The 27,182-nt window shown below is 41.6% G+C and overlaps 1 protein-coding gene across 1 annotated transcript in view; it reads right to left on the reverse strand.

Moving 5' to 3' along the window:
• Window positions 1–27,182, reverse strand: part of ADAM12 (ADAM metallopeptidase domain 12) — a 308,768-nt gene that overhangs the window by 128,104 nt on the left and 153,482 nt on the right. Inside the window, exon 4 of the mRNA XM_081329681.1 lies at window positions 1,933–2,011. Within this exon, the coding sequence (XP_081185807.1) occupies window positions 1,933–2,011 (79 nt within the window). The remainder of the gene's footprint in view (window positions 1–1,932; window positions 2,012–27,182) is intronic.

The raw sequence follows: 27,182 nt of genomic DNA on the forward strand, positions 1-27,182 counted from the left end.
TTGTTCCTGCTTCTTAGCTCGTGTTTTATGGTTGGTGTCTTGTCTTGCTCTGTTTTATGTGAATAAATTTGGCAGGCTTTATTCCAGCCTCTTGCCGTTTGTAAAGGGGTTGTCCCTGCTATTGCTGCAGGGCCGGTAGCAGGCTGGTACAGAACAAGCACGTAAAAATGCAAGTAGAAAAATAGGGACCACTACGGTGGGAAGGTAACAGGATTCCGTGCGCCTTTGGCGTCTAGTCATGCCGGCCACATGACCACGGAGACGTCCTCAGACAAGCGCTGGCTCTTCGGCTTTGAAACGGAGATGAGCACCGGCCCCTAGAGTTGGAAACAACTAGCACGCATGTGCAGAGGAACCTTTACCTTTTCTTACTCCCAACCTTATACCAGGATATGTTTCAAAACATTTATGTTCCATCATGGCCACCCTGAGATTTTGTGGGCTTCATGGTAACCAGTGGTTAAAGTAATATTGAACTAATATATTGCAGAGCACCATCCCATATCAATGTCTTTAGTTTTTCTTTCCAATCCAAGTGTGCCCTTTCTTAAGTGAAGAGGTAGCTAGTAAGTCCTCTCTGCAAGCAGATGTTATTGAGAGAAGATCTCATAGATATCCAGAAACTGAATCAGGAAGGAAATTAAAGGCGACAGATATCACTTTAAATTTCACTCAGAAGCTGAGTGTTAATTCATGGAAGAAAGTCTTTTAATCCCATTAACTATATATTATGGGTGAATACCAATTGCTGGGGAATGCAGCTCAAAATTTATTTTGAATTATGTCTGGGGCACCTTTCTTTTGCCAGCTGCATGTTCATTCTGAGAAAAAAAGTGTTGGAAAAATGAAGTTTGTATTCCACCCTCCCCCCAATACTGAGAAACAATAGTGCAGGGGTCTTCAAACTTGGCCCTTTTATGACTTGTGGACTTCAACTCCCAGAATTCCTCAGCCAGCATTGAGGTCCACAAGTCATAAAAGGGTCACGTTTGAAAACCCCTGCAATACTGTATTCCCCATCATTTTGTCAAGTTACATTCATAGAATGTTGTTTATTGTTTTACCATAAAATTTAGAGCAAATTGCAGGGAAATCTCTGAAAGAACCTTTAGTGAAACCATTGATTATAATATTCCCTTTAGTTACACATTCCAAAATTGTTATATCGACAGACCCAATATAAGACAAAAGTCATTCTGTAACTTCATATGTTCTACATGGTTATTATGAAAAGCACTGAGTACAACAGCTCTCTCAAATATATAATTTTAATGTTGTAATGTCAGTTCAGCTTGAATTAATCAAAAGACAAATACTGTATAATAATTAAGTTTATCCACTGTACTCTTTTAATTAAGAAACTTTATTTACAGCTAGAAACAATAACATGTCGTTACAGTTTTATATTTTTATTGAAAAGATGTGAATGCTTTGTGAAGATATTTCTTAAGATTTTAATAAATATCAGGCAAAGCTTCTTCCATAGCCTCATCTATAATATATTTCCAGGGTCTGATCCTATGAAAATGAAAAAGAAATACAACGTGCTTTCTAGTTTCTGTACTGAAGAAATCTAAGAAGTCTTTATAATCTTTTTTTTTTGAGAGCCTCCATATCTCAAAATCTGGCTCTCATTCTACATATTTGCAACAGTAGATGCTTTCAACTTGTTTGAAACCTCTAACAGGCACATTTTCAAAGAGCATTAAGTGCACAAATCTTATAGCAATTTAAAGCCCGGGTATCAAGGTTCCATTGGAGCACTTCCTTCCACAGATATGCATGTTGAACAAAAGGGTGCATAAACTACAGCAATCAAGATCTAAAACCAAATATAGGCTACCCACTTTATTTTCACGGTTCCCATTTCTTTCCCTTTATTTATGAAATATGATACATTGACTTCCAACCACAAGAAATCACAAATCTTACCGTGTAATTACGCATGGCAATAGTGCTAGTACCATCTTCCAAATAATGCATTTCTGTGATGTTGCCGGCAAAGAGACCACTGGGGGAAAAATTAAAAGGAAATCTTAAGATAACATTTCTGCACCAAATAATTTTGATTTAATTTACTCTTTTCAAAAATAAGTGGAAATAAGAGGAAGTTCAATTCCGGAACACAATACATATAACATTTGGACAATGTCTGCAAACAAAGAAAAGGACATTTCCACAGTCAGTCTTTCTTCCTGAATATTAACAAGTGTTCAAGCAAATATAAAACAATACTTTTGATACAATAATTTATGCTAATTCCAAATGCAGATCTTTTTAAAAGCAGTAAATTTCCTTCATACTTTATCTTCCCATAATCAGATACTTCAAATCAATTGCTTTGAACTGTTACAGAAAAAAGTTATTATACAGTATGTAAAATTAGTTCAATTATAAATTATCTGGAATTGTCTCAACGGGCTTACAACAGACATTTTACACTCTGTCTTTTTTTTCTTCTGTTCAATTATGTGCAATTCCTAATTGGGCAAGTCTGTGAAATTTTATTGGCAAAGTTTTATGAAGTGGTTTGCCATTGTTTTCTTCCTAGAGCTGAGAGAAAGTGAGCGGCCTAATATCCTCCAGCTGGCTTTGTACCTAAGGAGGAACTGGAACTCACAGTGTCCTGGTTTCTAGTGTGGTGCCTTAACCACTACACCAAACTGGCTCTCTTAATAATCTATCCTTCATATTTTAAAAAATTCTGTTGGAAGATGATGTATGGATTTTATAGCACATATATAGTTCTTTCTTAAAGAATCACTAAAGTAAGATTTGGTTATAATATTGGAGACTGAAGCCTTAGTGAATTTATAACATTTGTACCATTCAAGAATAATGCTATGAGGTGAAAATGTTATTAACCCATCTCTTTCTAATGTGTTTTGTTCATTCTTAATAGCTTTTATGATGCTGTGGAAGATGAAAATATAGTCCCCTCCTCATATAACAATATGAGGCTGGAGCAAACCTGAGATAGGCCCCACAGTAGTGATTTAAAACAAATCTTTGACTTGAACTTTATATTATTTCACAATACGAATGTACTATTTGTAATCTGCTGAGCTTTGTGCAATATGAAATTGCGAAGTAGATAGGTCTATGTATATTTGGAACATCAGTATTATAATTGTGGGAGAAACAGGGAACTGAAAGTAGCTGGTGAATGTGGGTTCCAATGTACATGGGTATATGTGGAAAGTTATGTTCAGCAGAAAGTATATGTGGAAAGTAGGTCAGCAGGGCGTCAGTAAGAGGTCAGCAAAAGTCATCAGAAGTCATCAGAAGTCAGCAAAAGTCAGTGGACTGTCTGACTACAGTCTTAGAACAAGAAAGGGTATAAAAGGTTGGGACTGGACCTGATTGATTTGCCATTGGCCTATAGCTGTCCTATTGGAATTTGCTATAAGCATATGGTCCTGATTGCAATGGGTTATTAATGTACATGATGATGTGTTATTATGCAAATTATGTTCCAAATTATTAGAAAAATAAACCTCTGAATTTTAAAGTAAGAATTATTGGTTTGTGTTACTGTCTCTTGTCTTTTCCATTGGGTTTTTTCCATGACAATGCTAATAGTGAGGTCTAGAATGCCCTGTGAATTTCTTTGTTAATGAATGAAACTCCTTCCCAAACCTAATCTTACATGGAATGTTGAGATCAGGGCTTTTTTTGTCATAGAACGCTCAGAACGGAGTTCCGGCACCTTTTTTGGATGGAACCTTGTAGGGTAGGCAAGGCGGGTTGTATGACATGTGTGAGTTCCGGCACCTTTTTCTTTTACAAAAAAAGCACTGGTTGAGATGAAAAGAGCCTTGGTGGAGCAGTGGGCTAATGCCTCCTTAAGTAACACCAGCTGCCTGCAATTAGTGCAGGTTCGCATCCCACCAGGCTCAAGGTTGACTCAGCCTTCCATCCTTCCAAGGTAGGTAAAATGAGGACCCAGATTGTTGGGGGCAATAAGCTGACTTTGTAATAATGCCACTTGGGGGGGCTGAAAGCCCTAATAAGCAGGCATATACATAGAATGAAGGCTATTGCTAAGCACATTAATTTGGGCTTAGATTGTAAGCCGCCCTGAGTCTTCGGAGAAGGGCGGGATATAAATGGGAGTAAAATAAAAATAAAAAAAATAAAAGTTCTGCCAACATGTCACCCTCCAAGTACTCTTTATAGCCTGTTCCCTGATTTACCATATGGTTCTGGAGAAAGAAAAGAATAGGAAATGACTCAAGAGGAAATACTCCTAGATACTTATGTCCAATGATCAGATACATTTTTTATTAATTGGCTTTTTATGCATAAAAAAAGAGTCTTGATCTTTGGTCTTAGTTTTTGAGATTTAGATCTAAATGTATTGCAAACAGAATGTTCTGGAAGAGATTAGATTAGAAAGATTCACTATGGCTGTAGATTACTATGTCATGGTTTCTTTGAATAAAGTATCCATTTATCCAACCAGATCATTCAACTCATGCTAATGTTTCCCTCAAGGGGCACCAAGAAAATTTTTTAGTATTTAGTCCTTGGGAAATATATCCCAATAGCAAGCATCTGGATAATTTGGCTTATGAACAGTTATGGGTATGAGCAAACCAGGAAAATGACTCTCAGAGCTGTTGGTGCAATCCTGATAATGTCATGGATTTTTCATTTTTAGCATGTATTTAATGCTAAAATAATCCCTATTTATTTCAAACTTCTCTCTCCCCTCCTCCCCACGTTTTATGGCAGGATCTCTGGAATTGGCTAAAATCATTTCTACCATTGTTTTTTTTTGTTTCTGACTTTTGGCAACCTTTAACCAAGTTACTGACAACACTTGCAAGCCGGAGGCTTTGCTGTTTCTACCATGATTATTCCGGAAAGCGACCGGCAGCTTAAGTTTTTAAAATTTATTTTGTATGAAGTAATTACTTCCACTTTAGAACTACCTATTAATTCTTCCAAGAAAATAATTGGAATATCTCTTATTTTCTAATTCCCCAAAGAACGTATGTGAACACTAGGATTCGGATAATATTTATTTCTATGTGTTTTTGTGTGTGTTGGGGGAGGGGGTGTAGTAGCAAAGGTACTGGCATAGAAAGCAGGAAAATCTGAGTTCTAGACCTCCTCTAGGCTTGAAAACTGACAGGGAAAATTGTTTTTCTGGGGGAAATAGGAGGCTGGCATATTAGATATGTCAGCCACCTTAAGTTTACTAAACACATAGACAGGATAAAAATCTAATAACAATAATAATAACTCTTGCATGACTGGCTAGCAGGTAGATTCAAGAGAACAACTATCCCAAAGTATAATTCTGAATTCAAATCACTCTTAAGGAAAAAATAGGACATAAATAAAAATATATATACTGATTAGCCTGTCATTGCAAAAATAGGAAAAAGACTCAACTAGGATTCCTTTATTGCATCCTCATGAAGCCAATCAAAATAATGTTTCAACAGTGAAAAAGTTATTACATCTAAATTATGTGAGAAATATTTTGAAACACTCAAAAGTTTGATGTGACAAGTTGGTTAAGTATTTCTGCAGTAAAATGCATTATATGTCCTTCAGTCTAGACATTAATATTCTACAGTTTCCATGGAGTGCCCAGTGATCTGGTTTTATTTTGATTATTTCTGCTATAAAAGAGATAAAATACTTACAGAACTATGCTAAATCATTTGTATGCTCCCTTTGCTGGGTATTGATTGGACAGCTCCAAGACTTTATTAGTGCCATATTAAAAGAGGAAAGGACAAGGCTTGTTTGAAGCAATAACTGTGACAGCATTCCATCTCACTGAAATAAAAACTGCATAAACTATTGGCCAATTCTCAGATATCTCATTTTTTTTTGCCAAGCAGTGATATAATTGTTCCTAGTGAAAATATTTAGAACTGATTAAATCAGGCCTAGACTAAGGAATTGAATGTGAAATCTTTTGGATAATCCTTTTGGACCTCAGTTGTGAAAGAGAAGGCAAAATGAAAACCCTGATTATTTATCTGTATCTTTTAGCAGATTTTGGTATCAGTGGTCATGGAATCTTAACTAATCTGTTTGCTGGGTTGGGGCACTACAGCTTCACCCTGCAGATTCAATTTGCCGTTCCTTAGATGTTCAGTTGCAAAAGGTTGGATTGGAAAACCTCTATGGATCTCTTGATTCTTAAATTACCGTACTTTGATGTTGCTTCCTCCCTCCATCCCTTATAACAGACATGTCAAACACAAGGCCCGGGGGCCGGATCCGGCCCACGAAGTGGTTTCATGTGGCCCGTGAAGCCATCCTGGAAACAGTGAGGGAACGGCCCCCACTGCCTTGGCCCTGGCCCAGAGACCCTCCTTCTGCCAGAGAACCTCAGATCTGTCCCACTCCTGCCCAGGCCCCCATAGGCACCCTTGATGCCAACGATGTAGAACTGGCCATGCCCACCCAGTAGGCCATATGCACTCTAGCCACGCCCACCCAGTAGGCCACGCCCACCCTGGCCATACCCACCTGGCCCCCTGAGGGCAACCGCAATGCTGATGCGGCCCTCAATGAAATTGAGTTTGACACCCCTGCCTTATAATATCTATATAATTCTGCTAGAAAAAGTCATACGAACATTTGGAATTAAGTATCAAGCATACAAGGAGGATTTCTAATTCTCTTTTAACTGTTATCAGAATCAAGTGAGGCTATAGAAAAGCTGAAGCTCTGGATTTAGTACTGAAATTGAACTGGGCCAATAACTGAAGCTAGAGTCTATTAAGACAAATGGTTCCAATATTCCCCCTATGCAAATAGTATTCAACCTTTGTAGAAAGGATGTATAATCTGGATCAACTTTTTGATCTAACGCTACCACCAGAGAACAAACTGACCATAGTAGCCTAGAGCAGGGCTTTTCAACCTTTTGACCCATTGTATCACTTTTAGGATATGGCAACATCTGAGTACCCCCAGTCGCCTAGCAAGATGTCAAAAACTTGATGACCAAAAAAAAAAAGGAAAAAGTGATCAAGTATAGGTAGTCCTTGACTTAGAACAGTTCGTTTAGTGACTGAAGTTACAATGGCACTGAAAAAAGTGCCCCCCAAGCCACAGCCGAGCAAGACACCTGCCTGCCTGCCCGGCGGCACTCTTCCTCCTTTCCAAGGTTTTCATTGTTGTGAGGCATTTCTGTTGAGGATTGGCAGCAGGGGTGGGGTTGGGGGGGTGTTTGGTTTCTATTCCCCCCATCTGCTGGGTGGTTGCAGCAGGTTTTGGTCACTTCACATGATATTGAGACACTGTGACCGTCATCAATATGAATCAGTTGCCAAGCATCTGAATGTAAATCACAAGACCCTGGAGATGCTGCAACATTCCAGCTGTTCGGTGCTTATTCTGGGCTCAGCAGAAGTGCCGGGATCAGTGCCGAGCTCCAGCTGGAGCCTGGCGCTGATCCTGGTGCTTCCGCTGAGCCCTGACAGCCCTGCAGCTCCAGCCATTTCTTGCCCAGGCTTGTGCAGTGCCACTGGTTCAGCAAATTCCCCTCCCCCACTACCACTTTTCTACGGTGGTCGTGTACCACCTGCCAGGTGCCAATGTACCACAGGTGGTACCTATACCACTGGTTGAAAAGCCCTGGCTTAGAGTACTCAATGTTTTTTTCCCAAAATATTCAGCCCTTTCTTGACTGTGAGAACCTGGCTATAATTGCCTATATTTTGGAAATTTTACATGAGAGTCCTATGGTGTGACATGATGGAATTCCTCATAAAAATTAGGAATTTAGAATTTAGAAGTTCAAATTATTCAGAGTACAAGGATTGTCATTAGTTTATTAGCTAATGTATGCTGTATAATCCTCTGGGTCTCAGGTCACTTACCTAGTTCATAGGTAAGTGACCTGAGACCCAGAGATATATACAGCTCACAAACTCCTTCCCCCACCCCCATCCCTAGAGGAACCTCCATTCAAAACTGCCAAAATAACTAAGCGAAAGCCCTCACTGATTTTATGAAACAATTGTAAAATCATAGGAATGGGTGCAACTGGTGAAAATACAAAGATGTGAAAAGATCTTCGTTTTAAAAAAATGTTATTCCTTTTTAATTAATACAAGAGAAAAAAATAAACAAAAAAACCAAACATAAAAATAATGATATTTTTTATTATTTTTATGAAAAGGCCTTCTTGGCCCCAGTGCCGCCTGCTCATTGATCAGCAGTCATAAGTCATACATCCAGGAGGATCCTCAGATGGTGCACAGGATCTTTTTGGGATAGTCCAACCCCATCCAGCATTAGAGATGGTTAAGTCCTAGGAAAAGAGGGCCCCAAAACCCCAAGTCACTCAGTCTTGCCAAGGTTCAACTGAAGCCTGTTGTTTCCCATCTATTCATTAATAGTCTAACAGCTAACTATTACATATATAGTCAAAGTTCAATGTAGATTAAAACTGAATTTATAAAACTGAATGTCAGCAACAGTAAAATAAACTTTCTATATTACAAAAGTAATAATTCTAGTTTATGCCATGTATCACTATATACCAGCAACAGTCAAATTATTTGGAGCCAAGCCAATAAGTCAGCTGGGTGACTTTGGACCAGTCATTCTCTCTCAGCCCAACTCACCTCACAGTTGGGCTGAAAAAAGGGAGGAGGAGGAGGCCAGAATGTGTGTGACTGTACTCAACTACTGACTCACGCTGTTCCTCTCGGCCTTGCCCCATTAATTTGAGGGATGACTTTCAGTCCACATGGAAAATGGCAGTGACAGTTAAAATCTCATCCTTGGGATTCTCTCCACTCACCAAATGATCAGGCCAAAGCATGCATTAAACAGCAAGTAGCAGACACAGAGCACCAATGGGATCTAAACCAGGTTCCCAAACTTTATTGTTAACAAATCTGTAACTATTCTGCTTCCCCTGTGACATAACTAATCTCAAAGTACCTATTCACTGGAAGGCCTTTTCTTTGGTATGATGATGTGCTCTCCCTCAGCTGTCCTATCTGGAGAGACAAGGCCGCTATGATTCTGCACATAAAAACAGAGCACATGCTTCTCTGGTGGCTAGACAATTGTACTAGCCTCATTGCACCATTACTGCATAAATACCTAGAGCCCAAAGGACAATTCTACACGTCCCTCCTGGGTTCAGATACTAACCATGTTGCCAGGTTCTGCACAGCAGCGCTTAAAATCCTGTGCCATAAACTAGTTTTAATGAGCATCTAGTTTGTCATGCTAGAGAGCTCTCAGCTGTGATAGATTTAGTCTGCCACATGCTAATCTTTATGCTCTGTTACATTCTCCGAACCCTCCTTTTAGATTTATTTCACAGTTTTATATATACACTTTCTGTTTTATAGCCTATAACCTTTTACTCTGATGTATGTTCTATGCTTTTTAATTGACTCTACCCTGCCTTCTTTAAGCTGGTCTTTGGCTATAATAAAGACTTTACTGATACCTTAACTTGAGTTAGTAAAGTCCAGGTCATGTATTGTGTTAATGCTGGACACCATACTCTAAGAAATATTCAGATAAAGTAGAACAAATTCAGAAAAAAAGTGAGGATGAACAAAGACTAGAAATGATGCCCTCCTCATCAATGCCTAATGTTTAGCTGGGCACTGCCAAAGCAACTCTGCATATGAGAAACTCCCAATAAATTAAACTCTTACTAATGAAAGCTGCTTCTGTGTATTGTAGAAGCTATTTTGCAAATAAGCACACTGAATGCACTGGAGGACAGGGTTCGATCAGCAACATAAAGTGTTAAGAGAAAATAAGCAACTAAAATATACGGTAAGAAATTTTTTTTAATAACTTTTCCCTCAAGACATGATATTATTTGGGGAAAAATATATTTCTCATTTTAAATGGTTGCACATCTATACATTCCTTCCTTTTTTTTTTTACTACAGATCTCTCTTAACTAATAATTCAAAGCATCAGTCTTGTTTGATTTTTTTAATCAACCCTGCTTTGCTTGATTTCTTATCTAAATTGCATCCTTAACAAAATTCTTTTTAAAATACTTTGTGTAATTTTATTGGGCCTTCCCACAATGACACAATCACTACACATGCTTGACTTTCTGACATGAACATCAAAATTAAATCTTAAAAATCCAGGCAGTATCACCATTAACCGTGGCATTAAGAGAGCAGCATATCAAATGCAATAATTGGATGCTTGAATTCTTATTTATTTTTAGGCTTTGACTGAATTTATGAAGGAGGTGTTTTTTTAAGAAACAGAGTTGCAAAAATAAAAACACTTTTTTGTTTTCTTTCTTCACCTTTTTTTTGTGGGGGGTTGCCCCCTAATTAAGATGTATTTTACAAGCTTGGTCTATGGTTTTTGATATTGTTTTGACAATTAAATCAAAACTTGGGTACTATATAACGTATTTTCTTTCTTTCTTCTTTCTTTCTTTCTTTCTTTCTTTCTTTCTTTCTTTCTTTCTTTCTTTCTTTCTTTCTTTCTTTCTTCTCTTTCTTTCTTTCTTTCTCTTTCTTCCTTTCTTTCCCTTTTTATCAAAAGCAATCTCCCATTTAAAAATGCCTAATGCTTTAAAAAAAAACCTGCCTTGTGGTATAAGCAGTGTTGCTATCGGGTGATTACAAATCATACGTAGGTTCTTGTTTAAAAGGATTTTAACAAGAAACAAGAAGAAAAGGTGTATGCATTTAGAGGTTGAAATATATTACTCATACTTAACTATCAAAACCATATTCAGCACATACAAATAATTTGTCTCCTTTTCAAAGCAGACATAACTTACTGAGTTGATTTACATTTTTTTTTTACTTTCTCCCCCTTAAAGGAGATAAAAAACAGAAAAGCAAACCAATTTAGAGGGCAATCTTCTTAACGTAATTGAATCAATGTTACTGAGAAAAGACATGGATTTAAACAGCCCTAATCCATCACACTTCAGGATCCGCACTATGAATTGTCACTATGATTGAGAAAGAATGCCCCCACTAGCACCTTAGCTTTTGGTTTCAAACCCTTTTGATATACAAAATGAGAGCACAGCTTTCTCAAATGTGTTTCAAATCTTAATGAATCCATCAACTGCTTTAAGTTGCCAAAACCCCGTCAAACAAACCCAACCACCATCTTTTGCATAGCTTCAAGTTTGCATTCTGGTCCAGCGTCAAATAAGATAAAAAGTCAAATCTGTAATACACGCATAGGACGTTATTTGTATTGAATTACACCATTCATACTTCTATCTCAGTACTGTTGATGTATTTGCAAAACATGCTGATTGATGGCTAACTGATCCTTGTTTCATTGAATTAACCAAAATAATTTCACAACACATTGAAGAATAAAGTTACCAGACAGGCAGGGTCGGTTGGTCTAAAATGTTGTTGGCTAGTTTGCTCAGCAGATATTATTACCTGGAAGACCATGAATCTACTTGTTTGATCTCTAGAAGCTAAGCAGAGATGTACATCATTAATAGTTCAGTGGGATTTCCATTTGTTGTCAACTAATCTGGCACAGGACCCCTATATTTGAGGAGCCGTCTCACCCCATTCATCCATTACATAATAGGAGAAAAAAGCAGCAAGTTTAAAACTTCCAGTTTTAAGACTTAAACATAATTAGGTATAAGAGACACCAAATTCAGAGTGACTATTTCAGAAAGAGCTTGTACATGGTTTTTTTATAGCATTGCATAAAGGCTTCTGCTGACTCATTTCCTTGTTGCAAGTAGAAGGAAAAAACAGTTCAATATTGCAAGGAAATCTTCTCCTGTTTCCTCTCTCCTTATATGGTTTAAGCTGGATGATAGGTCTGTGCCTATGCATGCTTCCCTAGGCATAAGACAACTTAGCTCATGAACTTAATAAAAACTGCCTTTTTGGCTGTATTTAGAATTCCAATTGTTCTTTGTGAAGGACAAAGTATGCGTGTGTATGCATGGATAACTTATACGAGAGTGATTGTATATGTGCGTGCATGCACAGGTTTGTGTCAGATTGAATAGTGCATGATTATGTGTGTGCATGCAAGAGTAGTTTGTATGCATATACGTGGATGAGGATTTGGTTTTAGGATGTCTTATTTTTCAGGCAATTTTTACCAATAAATTCATACTTATTAATTAGTTGGTACTTAATTTGACCAGCTTGGTATTTTTGAAGAGGAGAGTATCTCCCTACCATTTCTTATTACCTCTTTCAAAGTTAATTGGATTGACAGCACCTCCAATATATTGCCATCTACACTGAAAATGTTATATAAGTTTCTATATGAAATATAAAAGTATATCATTTTTGCAGATTTTGGGGCTATGAGACATACTAGTTGTTCCTTTTAAAATGCATTGACAGTTCTTCCTATTGATCCCATCACAATGTGCAAAGGCTTCTCCAGTTCAGTTATCTCGACTTTCACAATGGAGATTGCTATTTTTTATTTAACTGCTAGCTGGTTATTAAATAGGTTCACAGGAATAAACAGGTCCCTTATTAAACATGCTGCTACTTGCAGGAGTTGGATCACTAAGGAGAGTTACACATGCATTTTCCAGATCTTTCTCATTACAGTGTAAAAAATTAAGATAGTTTCTGGGTTTTCCCATGTCTGGTACCTACCTTGAAAACAGACACAGATAATTTCTGTGTACTTTTTAAATATCTCATATTCATTCCCTCTGTTTAATTACTTAATATGGTTTAAAATGCTGTAGGATATTTGTCCATTCAATATCTTTATTCTGTAACATTCCAGTGGATAACATTTAACATTTAAATATCATTTAATAGCATTATGAAACAGGAGTTAAAACAACTTTACAAAGTAGACAAGGAAAGAAACAATCAAGAATGTTATGTTTTATTAGCGAGAACATCAAACAACTACTTTCCTTATGTCCTCATGTCTTTTGCAAAGGAAAACTGCATAAGGCACCTTAAAAATAGAGCTCTGTCTATAGCAAAAAAATAAAATGACAGAACATTCAGATGGCTAAAGTAAAGATACATGGAAACAGTCCAATTTTTTCTAGCATCTAACACTTTTGACTTTTTGCATCTTCCATATCACAGACAAACGTTTCTGTGACAAACGTGAATATTATTAGCGAGCTGCCTGAAAACCATCTGTCAGACTGAGAAGATCGATGTGATATTTTCAGCAGGTGGTGCCAGCTGTGGACTGAGCTATTTTCCATATCAAGTCTCTGGATCAGCTGGTTCAGATACTAGGTGGCAGGTTTTGGCACTCATGGATATATACAGAGAGCAGGGCTCTTGAATTAGAGCTATCCAAAAGCTTAAAAACTACTCAATTTTTAAAAAATTACAATTGCAAACAAAAAACTCTTAAAACACTATGCACAAATGAAAACAGCAGTACAGATAATCTAATTAGTTATTACATTATAAAACCAAAACAGATAAAACAGAATAAACATGTTCTTTTACTAATTAATGTGCTAAATAGATACGTCATGTGTGTGTGTGTGTGTGTATGTGTGTGTGTATAATGTTGAAGGCTAATATCTGGCTGAAAAATAATGCTAAATGGATGCTTGTTATATAATTACTACTCGCACAGGCAATATAAGCATGAAAAAGGTTGAACAGTCATATGACTTTTTTTGGTCCCGTTTTACTACAGACATTATGTTCCACAAAAACCTAAAAGAAAAATTGAGTTTTCTTCAGTTCAGCACACAAGATGAGTGGCCTTAAGGATAGCAATGCCCTAGCCTAATTAGCAAAAAAAGTATGTCATTATTTAACTCCACTGGTGGATATAGGGTATGCAAAGAAAGACACCATCACTTCTTTTTCCTAGCAGTTATACAAACCTTGTAATTTCATATTTTTCCTGGAATAAAATGGAAAGTTTGTTTCAACATTTCTGGGAAATGCCTAAGGCAAACTAGCATTAATAAAGAGCCATCACATCTGAACAGCCCTATAACACCATCAATAAGCAATACTTGAGAACATAGATTGCAAAGCACTAGAAAGAATAAGGAAGAGCTCAACAGAACAGACAATTGACCTTGGCAAAAGAATGAGGTCATAAATATACTGTAATCAGCCTACAACTGTATGTAGCCTGCTTCAGTTACTGCATCTTTACATAATACAGTTGTCAGGATAGCAGCTAGTGGCTACCTTGCCAGATGAAACAATAGGAGCAACAGCTGAAAATGTGTTCCTACTTATTCTTAATGCTTTTTTTTCCTAACCCCCCAAAAGAATGAAATTTTTGACAGCTGCCTGCAATATTGTATTTGAATTAATCCTTTATCCCAGCCCAGGTGATAATAAAAGTTAGTCACATCCCAGACGAAGGACTTTTCAGCAGAAAGGAAAAGACGGACAAATGTAAATAATTTACTGTTCTATGGTCTAACATTTTTTACAAAGTAAAACAAATTATAAATAGATGAGATAAATAGATATACATATAGATATAGATAGATAGATAGATTTGTTGTTGTTGTTAGCTGCGAAGTCGTGTCCGACCCATCGCGACCCTATGGACAACATTCCTCCAGGCCTTCCTGTCTTCTACCATCTTCTGGAGTCCATTTAAGCTCACACCTACTGCTTCAGTGACTCCATCCAGCCACCTCATTCTCTGTCGTCCCCTTCTTCTATTGCCCTCGATCTTTCCCAGCATTAGGCTCTTCTCCAGTGAGTCCTTCCTTCTCATTAGGTGGCCAAAGTATTTGAGTTTTAGCTTCAGGATCTGGCCTTCTAAAGAGCAGTCAGGGTTGATCTCCTCTAGGACTGACCGGTTTGATCTCCTTGCAGTCCAAGGGACTCGCAGGAGTCTTCTCCAGCACCATAGTTCAAAGGCCTCAATTCTTTGGCGCTCAGCCTTTCTTATGGTCCAACTTTCACTGCCATACATTGCAACTGGGAAGACCATAGCCTTGACTATACGCACTTTTGTTGACAGGGTGATGTCTCTGCTTTTTAGTGTGCTGTCTAGATTTGCCATGGCTTTCCTCCCCAGGAGCAAGCGTCTTTTAATTTCTTGGCTACAGTCCCCATCTGCAGTGATCTTGGAGCCCAGGAAAACAAAATCTGTCACTACCTCCATTTCTTCCCCATCTATTTGCCAAGAATTGAGAGGGCCAGATGCCATGATCTTGGTTTTCTTAATGTTAAGTTTCAACCCAAGTTTTGCATTCTCCTTCTTCACCCGCAACAAGAGGCTCTTTAGTTCTTCTTCACTTTCTGCCATTAGAGTGGTATCATCTGCATATCTTAGGTTGTTGATATTTCTTCCGGCAATCTTAATTCCAACTTTTGATTCATCTAGCCCTGCCTTTCTCATGATGTGCTCTGCATATAAGTTAAATAGGCAGGGCGACAGTATACAGCCTTGCCGGACTCCTTTCCCAATTTTGAACCAATCAGTGGTTCCGTGTCCAGTTCTCACTGTTGCTTCTTGACCCGCATATAGGTTTCTCAAGAGACAAATAAGATGGTCTGGTACACCCATCTTGCCACAGTTTGTTATGATCCACACAATCAAAGGCTTTAGCATAGTCAATGAAGCAGAAGTAGATGTTTTTCTGGAACTCCCTAGCTTTCTCCATGATCCAGCTTATGTTGGCAATTTGATCTCTAGTTCCTCTGCCTCTTCGAAATCCTGCCTGTACTTCTGGTAGTTCTCGATCCACATACTGCTGAAGTCTAGCTTGTAGGATTTTAAGCATGACTTTACTAGCATGAGAAATGAGTGCAATGGTGCGATAGTTTGAACATTCTTTGGCACTGCCTTTCTTTGGAATTGGAATGTAAACTGATCTTTTCCAATCCTGTGGCCACTGTTGAGTTTTCCAAATTTGCTGGCAAATTGAGTGTAGCACTTTTACTGCACTGTCTTTTAAGATTTTGAATAGCTCAGCTGGAATACTGTCACCTCCACTAGCTTTGTTGTTGCTCAGCTTTTCTAAGGCCCACTTCACCTCACATTCTAGGATGTCTGGCTCGAGGTCAGTGACCACCTCATTGTGATTATCTGGGACGTTAAGCTCATTCTTGTATAGTTCTTCTGTGTAATTTTGCCACCTCTTCTTAATCTCTTCTGCCTCTGTTAGGTCCCTGCCATTTTGGTCCTTTATCATGCCCATTTTTGCATTAAACGTTCCCTTCATCTCTCCAATTTTCTTGAAAAGATCTCTGGTCCTCCCTATTCTATTGTTTTCTTCTATTTCTTTGCACTGTTCATTTAAGAAGGCATTCTTATCTCTTCTAGCTATTCTCTGGAATTCTGCATTCAATTGGGCATATCTATGTTTTTCTCCCTTGCCTTTCGCTTCCCTCCTTTCCTCAGCTATTTGCAAGGCTTCCTCAGACAGCCATTTTGCTTTCTTGCATTTCTTTTTCTTTGGGATGGTTTTGGTTGCTACCTGTTGTACAATGTCGCGAACCTCTGTCCATAGTTCTTCAGGCACTCTGTCTATCAGATCTAATTCCTTAAATCTATTTGTCACCTCTACTGTATATTCAACAGGGATATGATTTAATTCATACCTGAGTGGCCTAGTGCTTTTCCCTACTTTCTTCAGTTTAAGCCTAAACTTTGCGAGGAGAAGCTCATGGTCTGAGCCACAGTCAGCTCCTGGTCTTGTTTTTACCGACTGTATAGAGCTTCTCCATCTTTGGCTGCAGAGCATATAGTCAATCTGATTTCTGTGTTGACCGTCTGGTGATGTCCATGTGTAGAGCCGTCTCTTGGGTTGTTGGAAAAGAGTGTTTGCTATGACCATTGTATTCTCTTGACAAAATTCTATCAGCCTGTGCCCTGCTTCATTTTGTACTCCAAGGCCAAACTTGCCTGTTATTCCAGTTATCTTTTGGCTTCCTACTTTAGCATTCCAATCCCCCATGATGATAAGGACATCATTTTTTGGTGTTACTTCTATAAGGTGCTGTAGGGCTTCATAGAACCGGTCAATTTCATCCTCTTCAGCACTGGTGGTTGGGGCATAGACTTGGACTACTGTGATATTGAATGGTTTGCCTTGGATTCGAACTGAGATCATTCTGTCATTTTGAGGATTGTATCCCAGTATTGATTTCCCTACTCTTTTATTGTTCTGAACCAGCCCTCTTCTGGCCTTGTAAAGGCAAACCCCTATTTAAGAAGAAGAGACTGGAGAGCTTCCAAGGCTAAAAGGCATCTGCCAAGATTTAATTACGCAGTTAACAAAAACACAAGAGCTTGTCTTCTCAAGCGGAAAAGTTGCTTTCAGCAACCAGCCCCTCCCCAAACACTCCTTTTATAGAGAGCTCAGGGCGTGGTCTCCCTGTGCCTCCTCCCGAGGAGTCTCACAGCCTTTCTTTGTTTGTTCCTGCTCGACTGCCTCCTGCGTCGGGCGTCCTTGAACAGGGCCAGCTGTGGGTCATCTTCCTCCGCACTCTCGGGCTCACGCAGCTGAGAAGAGGTCCCCGGCTGAGGACTCTGCAAAGCCTCCAAATCATCATCAGCCGGTTCGTTTCCCTCCTCCCCCACATCTGAGTCATCTGATACATCGGAGCCGGCTGTCGGACCCACAGGCTGGCCCTGAGTCACAACACTATCCCGCACCGCAGGGCCCTTCCCCCGGGTCTGCCGATCCGGATGCGGTCGGGATGGGAACTGTTCGTGAAAAGCAGTCACCAACGCAGGGGCATGAACGGCGGTCGCGTCTTCCCATGTGAAGTCCTCCGGCCCGTACCCTTTCCACTCGATCAGGTACTGGAAGCGACCTTTCAGCCAGCGGGAATCCCTGATGCTGGCGACCTCGTACTCGGGGGTGCTGTCGCCATCACGAGGTCCTGATGGGGGAGGTTCCGCTTGGCGAAGTGGACAAGCCGGTTGTTCGGGGACCAACAAGGACCGATGGAAGACGGGGTGCACGCGCAGGGAACGTGGCAGAGTTAAACGATAGGCGACCGGGTTGATGACGGCCTCGACTGGGAACGGTCCAAGGTAACGGTGGTCCAGCTTCCTCGCCGGCCGAGTGGATGGTAGGTTCCTGGTGGACAGCCAGACCCGATCCCCCACCGATAATGGTGGCGTATCCCTTCTCGACCGATCGGCGAACCTCTTGTAGTCGGCCTTGGCCTTCTCCAGCTGCCGTCGCACCAACCGATGGATCGCCTGTAACTCCGCCATGAATTCGTTCGCTGCCGGCTCCGGTGAGTCCACGGGAGAAAGGGGGAAAAACCGGGGGTGATAACCCACGTTGGCCAAGAACGGTGTCATCTGCGTGGAGGTGTGCTGCGAGTTGTTAAAGGCAAACTCGGCTATGGCCAAATAGTCCACCCAATTGTCCTGCTGCAGGTTAACGTAGCAGCGCAGATACTGCTCTAAGATGCCGATGACCTTCTCGGTACCCCCGTCGGTCTGAGGATGATGCGCGGACGAGAGGCAAACCTTAATGTCCAACGCCCGCATCAACTCCTGCCAGAAGCGGGCTGTAAACTGGGCCCCCCTATCGGAGACGACTCTATCGGGAAGGCCGTGCAGCCGGAACACCTGTTGGATGAACATGCGACTAGTGGCGCGAGCTGACGGTAAGCCGCGACAGGGGATGAAGTGCGCCATCTTGGTCAACATGTCCACCACCACAAACACTGTCGTGAAGCCGGAGGATGGGGGTAGATCCATGGACACAGCCCCCCAGGGTCTCTTGGGCGTTGGCAAAGGTTGCAGTAAACCAGGCGGGGCCCCTGTCGCTGACTTGGCCTGCCTGCATGGGACGCAGGAGGTGACATAAGACTGGACATCGTGTCGGACTCGGGGCCACCAGAAGGTACGGGAGACCAGGTTCAGAGTCTTGAACAGGCCAAAATGCCCCGCAGCCGGGTTATCATGACATTGGCTGAGGACGAGTCCCCTGAGTGGCCCTCCTGGAACATAGAGCCGGTCACGATAATACAGGAGTCCATCCGTGACCGACCAAGGCGAATCTGGCCCCACCTCTTCCTTCCGCTGAGCCACCCACGCCTCCTGCTGCTGCGCCTCCCGGATCCGAGCCCGTATATCCACCGGCTCCCGCACCGCAGCAAAAGACTCGACGGGGATCACTGTCCTGGGCGGAAGCTTGTCTTCCGCTCGGGTGTACTCGGGCTTCCTGGACAGAGCATCCGCTCTCTGGTTGTGCCCGCTTGGTATGTACCGCACCCGGAAGTCAAACCTCGCAAAGAAGAGGGACCACCGGATCTGGCGTTGGTTCAAATTCCGAGCGGTCTGCAGGCTTTCCAGATTCTTGTGGTCCGTCCGGACCTCGATTTGATGCCGCGCCCCCTCCAGATGATGCCTCCAAGCCTCGAACGCCGCCTTGATGGCCAGCAGCTCCTTCTCCCAGATGGTATAGTTACGCTCCGAGGGATTCAATTTCCGAGAGTGATACGCGCAAGGGAAAAGGGTACCGTTGGGCGTCACTGCCTGGAGTAACACGGCCCCAATGGCAATGTCGGAGGCGTCCGCCTCCACGACAAACGGCCGTTGCGGGTCAGGATGCTTCAAGATGGGCTCCTTCATGAAGGCGTCCTTCAAAGTTTGGAACGCCTGTTGTTCGGGGGCGTTCCACTGGAACCGAGTCTTCTTCTGCAGGAGCCGGGTGAGGGGGGCTGTCAAGGCAGCAAAGCCAGGGATGAATGTCCGATAGTAGTTGGCAAATCCAAGAAGTCGCTGAACATCCTTCACGCGACGCGGGGGTTGCCAACTCTGCAACGACTCAACTTTACTCGGTTCCATGGCGATGCCCTCAGGAGAAATGCGGTGGCCCAAGAAATCAATGGTCACCTGGTAGAACTGGCACTTCTCCAACTTGGCAAACAGCCGATGTTTCCGGAGGCGCTGCAGGACCTGACGGAGATGCTGATGATGCGCTTCACGCGACGGGGAGTAAATCAGGATGTCGTCCAGGTAAATCACAACAAACTGGTCCAACAGATCCCGAAAGATGTCATTCATAAAATGCTGAAACACAGCGGGGGCGTTGGTCAGGCCAAACGGCATCACCGTGTACTCGAAATGTCCATAGCGAGTACCAAACGCCGTCTTCCACTCATCACCCGGCCGAACCCTGACGAGGTTGTAAGCTCCACGCAGGTCCAGTTTCGTGAAGATCTTAGCCTCCCGGAGTCGGTCCAAGAGCTCGGGGATGAGGGGCAGCGGGTAGCGGTTACGCACCGTGATAGCGTTGAGTTTCCGGTAGTCACAGCAAAGCCGTAACTCGCCCGACTTCTTTTTGACGAAGAGCACGGGCGCAGACACTGGCGAGGACGAGGGCCGGATGAAACCACGAGCCAAGTTCTTTGTCAGGAAGTCCCGCAATGCAGCCAACTCGGGCTCCGACATGAAGTACAAACGCCCCACTGGGAGAGGCGCATCAGGGACTAGGTCAATGGAGCAGTCGTAGGGCCTGTGCGGGGGTAATTGGTCCGCCTCTGACTCGCTGAACACGTCAGCAAAGTCGGACAGTTCGGGAGGCAAGGAAACCCCTGGGGAATCCTCCACCTGGCCGGCACAGATATGGCGGGTGTGGTCCACGCACTGCAAACTTGGGAAGGTGACCAAGTTCTGAGACCAATAGATCTGTGGATCATGCGCCCGGAGCCACGCCAGTCCCAAGACCACGGGGAAGTGCAGTTCCGAAGTGACGTAGAACTGAATGGCCTCCACATGGGTACTGATGGCCATACACACGGGTTGCGTGGCGGCCGTAATAGGCCTGGACAGGAGCACTCGACCATCGATGGTCTCCACAAGCATGGGCGGATCCACTGGACACTGGGGAACAGCCCATTTGGCCACAAAGGCCGAATCCATAAAGTTAGTGGTAGCCCCAGAGTCAATTAAGGCATGGACCGGAATCCCCTCTGGCTTGCCAGGAAGGATCAGACGTGCCTCCAAAATCAAATGCCGTGAAGGTTCACAGGCACCGTCGGAACGGCATCGCTCGGCGTGGTCGTTGTGGGTCGCCCGATCTTTCACACCGTCTAGATCGGGCTCGGGCCGTTTCCCGACAGCAAAGCAGGGGACTTTCTCAGGGCCGGCTTGGTCACTGATGCCCGCTGACGCTTCTTTGGACAAGAAGCAGCCAAATGTCCAGGGTCCCCACAGTAAAAACACAACCCCTCCGATCGTCGTCTGTCCATTTCCGTCACCGATAGACGGGACCTGGCGGCACCCAGCTCCATTGGCTCCTCCCTCTGGACTGGGGGCTCACGCACAACAGGGGCGGCAGGGGTCTGTGGGGTGGCACGGCGACTCTTTCGCTGCTGCAACCGGGCATCGATCCGCAGACAAAGATGGATCAGCCCATTCAGATCTGAGGGAATGTCCACGCGGGCCAGCTCATCCAACATCTCCTCTGACAAGCCATCCTGAAAGGCATCCACGAGCGCAGCCTCATTCCAGGCGGAATCCTGGCTAAGCAGCCGGAAATCGCTGATATAGGCCTGTAGAGGGCGCTGACCCTGCCTCAAAACTTTCAGGCGTCGGGTGGCAGTCTGCGCCTTAATCGGGTCCTCGTACATGAGGCGCATATGGTCACAAAACCCCCCAAAGTTATCCAACAAAGGGCTAGGCTGTGCCAACAGAGGCGTGCCCCAACGAGCTGCATCTCCCGACAGAAGGCTCAACACGAATCCCACCTTATCTCGGTCAGTGGGGAAATCAACTGCTCTCACGCTGATAAAAAGCTGGCATTGTCCCAGGAAGGCAGGAAACAGTTCTGGATTACCAGCAAATTTATCCGGCATAGCTATCTGACATTTCCTCCTGGGTGGGGGTGCAGCATGTACCTGAGCTTGCAGTTGAGCCACCTGAGCTGCCAGCAAAGTAAGTTGCTGAGTGAGCTGGGCATTCTCGGCAAGAAGCTGCTCCATCGTAGTAATAAGGGGTGGGGGCTGAAAGCAAACTGTTCTGAACCAGCCCTCTTCTGGCCTTGTAAAGGCAAACCCCTATTTAAGAAGAAGAGACTGGAGAGCTTCCAAGGCTAAAAGGCATCTGCCAAGATTTAATTACGCAGTTAACAAAAACACAAGAGCTTGTCTTCTCAAGCGGAAAAGTTGCTTTCAGCAACCAGCCCCTCCCCAAACACTCCTTTTATAGAGAGCTCAGGGCGTGGTCTCCCTGTGCCTCCTCCCGAGGAGTCTCACAGCCTTTCTTTGTTTGTTCCTGCTCGACTGCCTCCTGCATCGGGCGTCCTTGAACAGGGCCAGCTGTGGGTCATCTTCCTCCGCACTCTCGGGCTCACGCAGCTGAGAAGAGGTCCCCGGCTGAGGACTCTGCAAAGCCTCCAAATCATCATCAGCCGGTTCGTTTCCCTCCTCCCCCACATCTGAGTCATCCGATACATCGGAGCCGGCTGTCGGACCCACAGGCTGGCCCTGAGTCACAACATTTATTGACTATGAAGGCTACTCCATTTCTTCTGAGGGATTCTTGCCCGCAGTAGTATACCTGATGGTCATCTGAATTAAATTCACCCATTCCTGTCCATTTTAGTTCGCTGATACCTAAGATGTCGATGTTCAGTCTTGTCATCTCTTGTTTGACCACGTCCAGCTTTCCTTGATTCATGGATCTTACATTCCAGGTTCCTATGGAGAAAAAATCTTTACAGCATCGGACTTTCCTTTCACCACCAGACATATCCACAGCTGAGCGTCCTTTCGGCTTTGGCCCAGTCGCTTCATTCTTTCTGGCGCTACTAGTACTAGCCCTCTGCTCTTCCCCAGTAGCATATTGGACGCCTTCCAACCTGAGGGGCTCATCTTCCAGCGTCATATCGTTTTGCCTTTTGGTACTGTCCATAGGGTTTTCATGGCAAAGATACTGGAGTGGGTTGCCATTTCCTTCTCCAGTGGATCATGTTTTGTCAGAACTCTCAGCTATGACCTGTCCGTCTTGGGTGGCCCTGCACGGCATAGCTCATAGCTTCATTGAATTACGCAAGCCCCTTCGCCACGACAAGGCAGTAATCCATGAAGGGGAGATAGATAGATAGATATTCTAAAAAAAAGTCCCCCTAAAATTACATTTGTCAGCTCCAGGAAAATAAATACAATCAATGCATTTATGCATAAATATATATCTGTAGCTCAAAAGCTAAAATAATCAAGATCAAATCCAAATCCTATTAACATATTCTATGCTGCATATTCTCAGTTAGGCAAATCAACTTACTTACTTCCTATTATACCCAGTGGTGGGATTCAAATATGTGAACAACCAGTTGTCTATGTGGATACTGCTTCCGGAAGTCCATTCTGGGCCTGGGCAACAAAAAATTAGCTACCGGTTCTGTCAAACTGGTGCGAACTGGCTCAATCCCATCACTGATTACACCCATCTTTTTTTACTGCAAGTGCCATAACCCTAGTATGAGATATTCAAAAATATAAATGATAGTAGCAGTGTGATATAGAATTTTTTTATTGTTGTATTGTGGTCATCTGGAAATTTACATGCCAGATCCAGGGGATAAATTTCCCTTTTCCAATTTTTTCCTCCACAACAATATAACTTCCACCTCTCCCACATTAACTAGTCAATTTACTCCATGCTAAGCAACCTAAATAGATGAAATTTCTTCTTCCTATCTGAAAAGTTCCCCACACAGACACATATAGCAGCATAACTGATGAAAACGATGTGGCACTTTTAGCAGCCAATTGCAGGATTATTAGGAATGTAGATTCTGCTACAGAACTATTTACTTAGATCATGACATCAGAAATATAATACTTTGCTAGATTGGGCAACCAATTGTCATGTTTCTCAATGATAAGGATGATGTTATCCATTCAGTCATGTCTCGACTCTTGGCGATTCTATGGGCCAGGTCTCTCCATATCTTCCAAACTTGCAATTCTTTGAGTTTTTGTATGCTCTATCTGGTGTCAGCTTTGACGGTGACATTTCTCAAAGGGTCTAGTTTTCCCTTACCATAAGCACAGCTTAAAACAGTGAAATTAAGGAAGAGAAATGAGCAAGAAATGGACTATATGTAACAATATCCAAGAAAGAGGACTAGGTGATCTGTAGCTATATTTCTTTCTGCTTCCTAGAGGAGATAAAGTAAAAAGTCCTGATGGAAGAGCCAAGAATTCCTCAAGTGGATAAAGCAGGGTTGTCAGGAGTTTCAGTTTGATTGGAAGCAGCCTATACTGTAGTAATTATCTTTTACTTGGGATCCCTCGAAAAGACAGAGCTATCAATATGCTTTAAGTCAGGGGTCTTCAAACTTGGCCCTTTTATGATTTGTGGACTTCAACCCCTAGAATTCCTCAGCCAGCGTGTCATAAAAGGGCCAAGTTTGAAGACCCCTGCTTTAAATTATCTCTCCATTCAATCCCTACCTTGTAATACTGTGAGTGACTCTAATTACCCTGTGACTTTCTCTCAATAAGAAAACACCTGAACTTCCAATCCTGATCCAATACAGGTTTTTCTCTATATCTGTGAGGAAGATAAAAATGATGGTTTCCTCTCAGGCTTCAGAATAATTGTATCAGAATTAAGTATCTAATTTTCATTACATTTCTAGTGGCACATAATCTCATGCAATTGCTGTTTGAGAATATTTTATCATGGCTTTCCTTGTTAATATCAAAGTATAAATTGCATCTGAATCAGTCTAGAATAATATTGTGCTATCCCAAGGAAATGATCAGCCTTTGGTAATGACTGCTAAAAAGTTTCACCCAGAAATATTTATGTTAATTTAGGAGAATAAGTAAAATTTGTAATTTACAGAAACAATGTCACCTGGTCAGACAAGATTTATAGATAATTTGCTTGCTTAGTATTTAAATATATTACCCTAATTAGAAGGTTTGACTTTTTTGTTAGAATAATGTAGCATAGCAGTAGGGCAGAGAAACCCTTCTAAAGAGGTTTTAATAATAAATTCAACACTTCTGATACAAATCATAGTTATGTAATTAATTATTGTTGATTGCATAAATTTCACAAACTTGGAAGAATTATAATCATAGTCCAAAATGCAATAAGCAATTTGAGTTTTGTGGACACTTGTCTATCTATAAGAACATGTGTTTCACAAAATATGTGGGTTCTCATGAGGCATATCTTGAATTTTTTTTTCTAAAAAGAATAAGATTATGAAATAATAGAAAATACTTGTAGCTCGGGTTTTAGATTCTGGCAGTAGTTTGCTCTCCAAGCTTTCTTTTTATGTAAGAAACCAAACCATTGATTTTTTTTAGTATTTTGGTATTTATAGTACTTTGCTATAAATGTAGCCATTAACAATAAAAATTTAAGAAATTGTTTGGATTGCAACATTTCACATGTCCTGAGAACACTGGATAACAGAGCTACAGCAGCATTAATTTTTAGAATCTGTGGCATTTTGGGATTTTCCCAGTTCTCTGCTGGGCACTTCTGCTTAGTGACTGTTGAAGCAGTCATCAGAAAATGAGCCAGGAACTAGACTTTGTTGCTCCTAAGCATCCACTTTCTGGGAGCTGATCCCAGATGATCCCTTTATTTGCTTGATGCCATTGCTTCATTTTTTGAGAAAACAAAGTACCAGAAATGACACCTGGAATGCCAATTTAAGGTGCTGGTTCTAACCTATAAAGATCTTAAATGAAGAACATTTAAGAATGCTTCAGATTTGGTGTACTGAATCCTCTAACATATCCCATTGCTGCTAATGGAAACCATAATGAAAAGGCATTATAGAACAAAAATGAGTAAAATAGCACCATTCACAGGCATCAAGTTATTCTTTGAAGGTTTTATACAATTGGTTCATTTTACAGATCCCTTTACCATTTCAAAAGTTCCTTTTATTTGAGATTTCCTGTTTTTGGATTTAGTTAAAGGAAAGACATAGGAATATGACTTCATAAATAAAAGTTCTAGCCATTAGTTCTAAACAAAAATAGGCCAATTATCTTTATCAGAAAGTAAAATCTGCTGTAAGTAAATAGCAAAAGATTTTTGGTTTGATTTTCAAGAAAGGAATATCAGACAGAGTTGCATATTTTTTTCTCTTCCAGATGAAAGGTACAACTACATACATTATGCAGTTTTGCTGTTCATTCTAGATCAAGCTTTGCCTTTGCAGAATGCAACTATCGGAGCACCTTTTTATATTTCTTTATAGGTAGCAAGTAGCTGTACATTTTCTTTGTTTTGGTTAATGTGATCTGTGCATTCAAGATGCTAATTTAGTGGACTTACATCTGCATCTCAAAATTGCTTTTCAATTCTATAAATCATCTAGTTCGTGGTGCATAGAAATCTAATTTGCTCTTTGAAATTCACAACTCAAGGACCTTTTAGTGTAAATCAAGTCAGTTAGAATTTGGTTGCTCAGAGTGACATTAGGTAAAATATATTTGCAGCATTGATTTTCCGCAGTCTTCCATCTTGCCTATTTATTTCATGCACCCATAAAAATTGATTTTTTTTCTGAAAAGGGCTTATTTTGTATTAGGCCACTGTATTATAATAGTCTGGATGAGTGTTTTTGTTAATCCTATTGCTTGTTAATATTTTCATTTTAATTAGTATTATTAATTACATTTTAATCTTGCCTTTCTATCAAAGGGTCTACATATATATGGTACATAGTCCAACATTTTCTCATAGATGTGTTATCACCACATTAATGTTGTTACATAGATTAGACTAGGCTGTTTTATTCATGTACTGAATATCCAATATAACTTCCCTTAGCCCAGGCCAGGGGTAGGCAACCTTGGCTCTTTTATGACTCATGGACTTGAAGTCCATGGACTTGAAGTCCATGAGTCATAAAAAGAGCCAGGGTTGCCTACCCCTGGCCCAGGCATTAAAGTTGAGACATCTTCATTCAGCATTGCAATGCAGATCTCATTTCAGAAAACAATCTCAGTGAAGCATTTCTTTTATTTACCAGGAAGATACAAAGGAGAAGACACAGCCTCACCTTTAAGATTCAAGAAAGCTTTCTACTGTCCTAATCACCCTTTATCAGTTCAGAGAACTTTGCTGAAACAACAGTTGGCCAACTGTAAACAAGACATCAGCGAGTGCTCTCTCCAAGGTCCTGAATAGTAATTCCAGGTTGAGTCCAACTGATTTCCACCTTGGCTGAAATTTTCCACAATCTAAGTTTACAGTTTTGTTTCTCATTTTTCCCACCTCCCTTCAAAGCAAGGAATCAGGTAAAGGATTGGTTT

This window comes from Vipera berus (assembly GCF_964194415.1).
Source record: "Vipera berus genome assembly, chromosome: 5".
NCBI classification, from domain to species: domain Eukaryota; kingdom Metazoa; phylum Chordata; class Lepidosauria; order Squamata; family Viperidae; genus Vipera; species Vipera berus.